We start from the raw sequence: 8,199 nt of genomic DNA, 5'->3' as shown, positions 1-8,199 counted from the left end.
AAAATTTCACAAAACTCTTGTAAATCATGCTTATGTTGTCCTGTCTCTTTGATTTGTCCTTTCTTTGTACTTTATGAGGTCCACACTGTGTTATTTGTCAATCAATAAATTTGAGTGAAAAATATCAGAAATTTGACAATTTCTCTCTGAGGAGTTGATGGTGGGTCCAAAGTTTGACCAGTTGAGAACCAAGCTGTAGGTGATTTCTCAACTATAAACAAAATTCCCCTGCATTCACATCTGTGTGCAACCTTTAATGTATTTTATTATCATCATCGTGTTTTATGTTATTTCTGGAGTAACCATACCGTGTTTACATTTCAAAACTTGATTAACATTTATGGTATAAAATTGTCAAATTGAAAATGCTCTTTATAAGCTAAGAATAAGTGTATGTGGAAGTCAAAGTAGGAAATAATGAACACAAACAACACAGGATTAATGCCATGATACTTTTATTTCCTGCTCTCATAAATGTTGTTTATTCTTTTGGAGATACAGTTGATAGTATTCTTACTGTAAAACACACATTATAGCATTTTGTTATCCGTCTTATACATAAGAAACAGAGAAAAGCTTTACTAGGTGATCTTAGTGTCCACACGCTCATTTATCTCACTGATTGTCACAGGTCGGCTTTGCACAGAAAGAAATCATGGGCAAACACAGAGGAAAGACAGACAAAAGTTTATAAATGAGCCAAAAGGTCATTTAAAACTATTGGAAAGATTTTAGTAGAAAAATAAATTACTGGGAATAAAGGCTGGAACCAGAAGACTCCAAAGACAGGAAGAGGACCGTTGATCAGAGGACTTGAGCTCTTTCCATGAATAAAACTCAGGACAGGACCATAGTCTGGAATTCTGGCAAAGAAAATAATAAAGACAGTGATGAGATCATGATGAAATAGCAAACAAGCACTAAATGTCATACCAAATTCACTTTTTTGCCCTTTGTTCAATTTAGCAACAAAGCCAAGCAAATCAACCAAATATGAACCTATGCTGAACTGTAACATGTATGTTTGACACCGAGATCACCTCCAACCCTTTAAATGACAGAGCATAGAAAACACACATAAACAAATACAGACTAAAATAATCTCTTTTGGATTGTCAAAATCCTTTATCCTATTATGTAAGACAGCTGAGCTCGAATTTTGCCCGTAACTGGAGGACAGGAAAAAATAAACAGGGACGGGATTTTGGAGGTCATGACTGCATGCAGATGTTTTCTACTCTAATAAACATGGTTCAACAAATATCCTCATAAACCAATTCCATTTCAACATATCTCTACCACAAATAAGCTTTGAAAGACAACACTTAATGTAATTCACGTTTTAACTCTGGGCTCAATAAATGTATTTAACTAGATCTCAATGGTAAAAATGCACTTTGGGTTGCTTTTACCAATTGCAATATTGGCAAATCTGTCTAAATCTATCTGAACTGCACACATCACTACAAAAAAGCAGCTGCCCTCATGGTGCACATGTGTTAAAACTGAGCATGGAGAATAACACTAAGGGGTATCATTTGTGAAGTGAAGCCTGCATTAATTCTTCTGTTTTTTCTGTGTCTGTATTTTTGGACTTTTATAACTTGAGAACCGATTGCTGGAAAGAAGCAACAACCTGGATTTGAAACCGAACTGCCCGCTTTAAGGATTATAGCTTCTGTACATGGGGTGCACAGAAATAATCACCAAGCTACCAGGGTGCCATGTGAATGTGTTCTTATGCACTTTGCCTGCAAATAAGTCTCAGAGATTGCAGAGTGATGAAAGGTGCAGATATTCTTTTGAATCAGGAGATGTGTTTTTTTCTCAGAGAAACTTATAAAAAGTCATTAGGGAGAAAAAAACAACACAAAGTGAAATGATGTTTCAAAACAGAACAACAAAATTAAGTTAAGACAGGAATGTGTGATAACACTGTGCAGTGTTTTGATAATGACATAAAGCAAATTAACAAAAACAAAGGACTGCATATTATCTATATCATGCTGTTTTTCATGTTTTACACAATACCTGTGCTTGCAACACGACCCTCTAATTTATTTTTGTCAATGCAAATGAGGAGCCCTCTAGTGTAATTGTACCTTTTCAAGTTTTTAAAATCACTGATTTTTTTCTTCTATTTTAGTATACTATGAAAAAAAGTATGGTACTTCACTATATTTACACAGTAAATACAGTATCCAAATCATATCTGAAATTTGCTGCTGCACTGCACTTTCTCTAAACAAGGCAAATCTTTCATTTACACCATTTATTTCAGTGTTTCCCAACCATCTTTCCTTGGAGCGCCATCTAAATGTACCTGAGAAAAGCAGAGCCCCCCCAGGACCCAAGAGAGAAGAAAAAGTGTCACACTGCCATCAAAAATCAACATAGATTTTAATTATTTAACTGATAAAACCATAAAAAAGGACCTATGTATGCTTTCCTTATTAAAAGACTTTTGATAAACTACTTAGTAACTGCATTATCATGGTTTTAGTCAATATTTCCAAATCTAATTTTGGCAGCCTCAGAGCAGACAAAGTCTCATGCCCCTCCTAAGATCTTTGGTGCCCCTCCTGGGGGGTCCCTGACCCCAAAGTTGGGAACCAATGATTTATTTCATTCAAACAACATGGCCAGAGATAAATACTCTATTGTAGTTTTTGCACTGCACATAAGGGAAATATATAATTCCCTTCAATCCCCTAATGTTTCAGAATTCGTATTCAGTAGACAGTACTTTAAGCATACTTAAACATATATTTTTTTACTTTACATGTGCAGATGTATGTACTATAAATTTTACTTCTACTAAGAATATTTTAATCAAAACAACAGTATTTTTACCTGAGCACAATACTCCTGTTCTCTTTCCAAATACCCAACTCATCACTACTAGATTTGCACCTATTATTCTGAGCTAACTGCTAGCGAGCTGTCCCTTCATCTGACTGCATCATGGTGTCGAGGCAAAAATATCATATTCCGGCCTTTATCCAATACTTAGATGCTAAGTAAGAAACTGTTGCTCATTTAAGTAAAATAAAGGCTCTTATCCATCAATCCCCATCATCTATACCACTATCCTGTTTGAGTTAGCAGGGGGCTGGAGCGAACCTGAGACGCCAGATAGACTGTTTTATTTCCCCATTGCATATACAGTATATATTTCACATTCATCTGGGAAAGCTCCCACAGAAAGCATTTCGGAATGGCAGGATTTCTTAAAAATTCTCGGAAGGTGGCTGGACGACATTCTGTCTGTCACATTCATGACGGGCTATCAGAGCAACAGGACAATGAGATAGAAGAAATATGCCTGCCAGTACTAAACTGAGCTGTACAGGCTAGTGCTGCAGTAGTTATATAAAGCAGATTGAAAGAAAAGAAAAAACATATTTTCTGTCATGAAAAGCTTTCAGTGTGGCTCTTTGTGTGGCCCAGTTTTAATAAAACAGCTCTCCACCCATAACTCTCGCAAACTCCTGCCAGAGCAGGTTGGCAGAAAAGCAAAAACAACTGACAAAGCCTTTAGTGCTGTTCCTTTCTCTTAATTTCATAAAGAAACGTGGTTTTGATCTGGTCAAACTGCCACTGTACTATAGCTACATCTGTGGCAGCCATTACATCCGCTTCCAGTACAATTTAACCCTACTCGTAGCTACCGCCTCTTCTCCACAAATGACACTGATTGGACTGGATGGTTTTCAGGTCTGGCACAAACTTGTTGTAGACTTGAGCACTGCAAGATGGATTTGCCTGATGACGGATATGGAGTCGGGCAAATCCATCTGCTTTGCAAGGTTAGGCTGAAGCTGATCCCAGCTGTCATTGGGTGGAAGGCAGATTACACCCTGAATTGGTCACAAGTAACTATGATTTAATTCTTAACGAAAATTTCTGACCTTTAAGATATCTTTGTTGTTGATGCTCATATTCCAACATAAATCCAACTGCATCCCTATCAGCTTCATATGTACTAGTATATTGGGTTTTTATTCAGCTAAAGCTAAGGCAGCAGCCTTTATGGTAGAAAACTAAAGCCAACGTGGCATAGCAAAAACTGCAGTTCCCTTAGTGTCCACTAGAGGCTGGCAGCAGAGGCACTGAAAGTCACATATTCATGGCATGTTATATGTCTATTTTTAACATCTGAAATCATCGTGTTTACAGTCTTGATTTCTGCCCATGTCTTTATGGGCACACTTTACACTTTATAGGGGGTTAATTTTTTATAACTCATCCATACTGGTTAAGAAGGATATAAGTTATAAATAGCAAGGGGAATGATTGATAAGACTACAAGCCAGCCCATTAGGCTTAAAACCTATGTCAGCTTCACTGCTTCAACTGGTTCTAGGTTCATTGAAAGGGTTTTCAATATAGTGGACAGCTTGATTAGCCAAATAGATGTCACTCAAACATTGTCCAGTTCTTCATACAGTTTGTTGTAGAGCTACACTTATTAAGCAAAATGAATGGAACAAAGTGGGTCGAAAAATGTTGCAAGAAACCCAGAAATTTTGCCAACAATTTCATCACATTTGATAAGAAAATTTTTCTTCTGACAAATAATAAAACTGACATGAAAGCCTTTTATTGAACTAAAATGACTGTAAGATGCTGATAGATACAGACCGTCTGCTCCAATTCTGCCGTCACTGTTTTCGTCCGCTCCTGAAATGAAGCTCTTCATTTCTGCTTCAGTCAGAGTCCTTGCCCCGGGGACAAACCTCTGCAGAAAGTACCTAAACACACACAGAGAACATCTGCTCTAAGTATTTGAGTTGACTGTTCACTGACACACATCTAAGCACACATAACACTACTAATTCCTAAATTGCATGCAATAAAACAAAGGGGAATTATATCATCAGGGATTATTAGGGGAGGCCTAAATAGTTAGATCAAAAAATACCACTGTGCTAAGTCTTGGTGTTCAAAACATGCTGGAAATGTATACCCAGCTAAATTATTATAGGAAAAGGATATTTCCTTGAGAAAAGATTTAAGAATTTGAAGCAGCTGTTTGTTGCAAAAGGGATGAAATATTTTCACATCATTGTTTGACATACTTGAGCTCTGACTCCTCGATGTAGCCGCTGTTGTCTTCGTCAAGGATCTGGAAGACATCTTTGATTTCTTGGGGTGTCTTTGAGGACAGGCCACACAGCTGGAAGAACTTCTTGTAGCAGAACGTGTCTGGAGCTAAAAAAAACACACACATACAGTCACATAAAATTAAGATTAAAACTACACAAAAAGTAAAGAGAAGAGCTGGCCCAACCAGTTTGGGAGCTGCATGTAGAGATTAAAACAGCATAAAGCTGCTGTCCCATGTTTTTATCTCTTAAGTCCAGGAGGCACATTTAGATTTCACTGTCATTCAGTTAAAGCTGGATGTGACTTTAGCGGAGGGAGGTCGTACAGCATCGGAAACATTACATTGCAAAGAAGATTATATGCCAAATTTTGTGGAGTTGTTTTTATCATCATTAGACTTTAAGTTTTGAGTCCCGTTGAAGTGCTATATTAATGTCACGGATTATTAAGTCATGTATATGTGTGTGTGGAGATGCTACCTTGACAGTCCTTGATGGCGTTTTCAATGGCCTCGGCTGAGAGGATGGAAGTGAGCGACATGTTGGTCCTGACAGGTCAAAGAAAAGCTTCATAAATAAACCACAACACTTTCTGCCTCTCTGCCTACCCATCTGTCTTTCTGTCTCTTTCCTACAAACATTTTCTTTTGTGATTCACTCTCATTTTTATGTAATGCTGGATTAACTTGTTCAGTATTTGCGGATGTATTAGGGTTAATATGATGATCCCTGCAAAAGGTTCCAGTTGTGATTGTTTTTCAAATATAGTTTACATGTCAAAAAACCTCTAAAGATAGCATTTTAAAAAGTTAAAATGTTACTACATGCTCACATGGATTTGGGAACATAAATTAAATTATGTTTTACCTTCCTGGTTGTATTTCTGCATCTTAATTAGTGAAGCTTGCTGAGTCTAAATGACTTAATTGTGATGGGCCAAGCTGATTGGCACTTAGGGACTGTAGAAAAAATTATCCCTTTTGGGGTCAGTGTGATTATGGACCATATGGGAAAAAGTCTGAGCCCTTGCCAAGACATTAATTTTTCTAGAATCCTTTTTGAAAAGTAAAGTGGTAAAAAAGAGTTTCGGTAAAAGTCTCAAATTGCTTACACAGTGTTTAAAGGTCAATAACAGTTATTAAATAATTGCCCCAGCCTTGGCTTTGACTCAGCTGGCTATTAAGGACTTGGACAAACAACTCTATGTAGAGCAAGCAAATAATTTATATTTCAGGCCCACCCTCCCTTGCTCCTCTCCTTATGAAACACTAATAAAAATGAAAATGAAATAAAATACATCTAAATTTTAAAAAGGTAAACTTCTTTGGCATCTAGTAATTTTACCACAGTCCCTTCAGGACTTCAACCTGTATGTCTCTGGGGTCTTTACGATTATACAGTTGTTCTACGTAGCTGTCAAAAATAATACTAAAAATATTGACTTATAAGTCATTCATAGCTCCTTTAAGATGCTTTAAGTAAATAAATAAAAATTGGAGCACGTCATGCAAATAAAAGTTAAGCTAACAAATTTGACAAATGTCAGGCATGTCTAAAATCCATGTAAGCCTAAATTAACCATCATAAAAGTACAAAATTACGTTTATATTTCTACTGGTAGCTCAATTTCCCGCCAAACTTCCCCAAACAGGCAGGCAGCACACCTAGCAAACACCTGTATGCTATTTCCCTCTTGCAGCTGTGGGACTCACCGCTGTTAGCTGGCTTTCCTCTGCGTCCAGGTCCAAAGCAGCAGCGGATAATAAGGCTTTGTGGTACTCTAAGACAGCTGGCTCACTGTTTTATACGCCGGGGTGGATACTTCAGTTTCCAACCTGTCTGCGGATCAAATTTTCCCCGCAGCCAGCAGCCTCCTTCTCAGGTTCCTCACCTGCTCACCTGTCCAATTAACCTTTACTGTTCTGCTCAGTCTTACCCTCTCTTCTTCTTGTCATAAGTGTAGTTTTGGTCCAATCAACTTTTCCCGCTGTGTTACATTTCTCTCTCACCCCTCCCTTACCCATCCTCTCTCTCTCTCTCTCTCTCTCTCTCTGCAGGTGCACGTGGAGGCTTACAGACATCTCAAATTTAATCTGCCCCCCTTTTCTCTCTTTGGTTTTAGGGAATAATCTCCTAAATTCAGATGACCATAGAGAACAGCCGGCCATAAATCATCTTATGACTCAGCAGGGGTAGGGGGATTTTTTCCCCTCTTGTAATCTTACATTAAACTGATTTCGCAAGCTTTGTCAGTAAATAAATAGACGGTAACATCCGCTCTGAATGTTCTAGGTTTTTTATTTATGCACAAGCAGTTGTATGAGGAATCTAGTATGAATTATGCTGAAAAATCATACCTTTACTGTAAAGTGCTATTGTGGTATCCAATTGCAGAAGTTATTTCCCATGAGGAAGAGGAAGATATAAAAGAAAATAAGTCCATTAAATGTAATGGAGCACAGAACTGCCTTTCAAGTTGAACTACCTTATAAAAAAATAAGTTACAGCTGCTAATAGTAAACATATGTCAATTAGTGCTGAGATGTGTAGAGTTAATTGACTTTGCCTCTGATGCCATAGAGTACATTTGCAGCACAAAATAGTTCATTCAGGGACACTTGTCATACATTAAACTATTTTATTGCAAAATGGTTAGATGCTCCCTGCATTAGTCGAGCAGCCTAATTATTTCAAAAAAAATTAATTCATAGTAGCATGAATCCGAATATGAGGTTGCAACAGGATTTATGCTATAAAGGAGGAGGCTGGGGTGGAGGAGGTAAATCTTTGCCAGCATCAGCAGCATGGTGCATCAGCATTAATGCAAGCAGGGATTAGTGAGAAGTATGTCATATTTAAATACACTGCAATGGTGAGAGAAAGAGGTGCAATTGGATGTGAGAGCTGGGAGGCAATAATTAGGATCAGCTGGCCATCAGCTGATCATGGCTGAGTGTATGACTACTGTCTCCTCAATGAAGTAACACTAGGCTTCATTTGATAGGACACATTTTTAGTTTTAAGTAAACAGTACTCAATCACTCTAAGTATTTGTGCAGACACTTTTGCACCATGAATGAAGTTACCATTC

At 37.6% G+C, this 8,199-nt stretch overlaps 1 protein-coding gene across 1 annotated transcript; it reads right to left on the bottom strand.

Annotated features, from left to right (window-relative positions):
• Window positions 1–747: 747 nt before the first annotated feature.
• Window positions 748–6,994, bottom strand: pvalb9 (parvalbumin 9). Its single transcript, XM_041815951.1, has 5 exons — window positions 6,821–6,994; window positions 5,589–5,656; window positions 5,082–5,214; window positions 4,645–4,754; window positions 748–863 (listed from the first exon to the last, which is right to left on the bottom strand). The coding sequence occupies exons 2-5, from the start codon at window positions 5,647–5,649 to the stop codon at window positions 838–840; spliced, it is 330 nt and encodes a 109-aa protein (XP_041671885.1). The 5' UTR covers window positions 5,650–5,656; window positions 6,821–6,994; the 3' UTR covers window positions 748–837.
• Between the last annotated feature and the right edge of the window lie 1,205 nt (window positions 6,995–8,199).

The sequence above is a fragment of the Cheilinus undulatus genome, linkage group 20, assembly GCF_018320785.1.
Source record: "Cheilinus undulatus linkage group 20, ASM1832078v1, whole genome shotgun sequence".
NCBI lineage: Eukaryota > Metazoa > Chordata > Actinopteri > Labriformes > Labridae > Cheilinus > Cheilinus undulatus.
The sequence above is the reverse complement of the archived record's forward strand: the minus strand, read 5'-3'. Positions and strand labels throughout refer to the sequence as shown.

What these genes read in the sequence shown, in the direction of transcription:
- pvalb9 (XM_041815951.1), bottom strand. Translation starts at nt 5,649, where the DNA reads ATGTCGCTCACTTCCATCCTCTCAGCCGAGGCCATTGAAAACGCCATC. An exon ending in ATCGAGGAGTCAGAGCTCAA is followed by an intron (nt 4,755 to 5,081) that starts GTATGTCAAACA and finishes GTGTGTGTTTAG; the next exon opens with GTACTTTCTGCAGAGGTTTG. An exon ending in CGGCAGAATTGGAGCAGACG is followed by an intron (nt 864 to 4,644) that starts GTCTGTATCTAT and finishes TTTCTTTGCCAG; the next exon opens with AATTCCAGACTATGGTCCTG.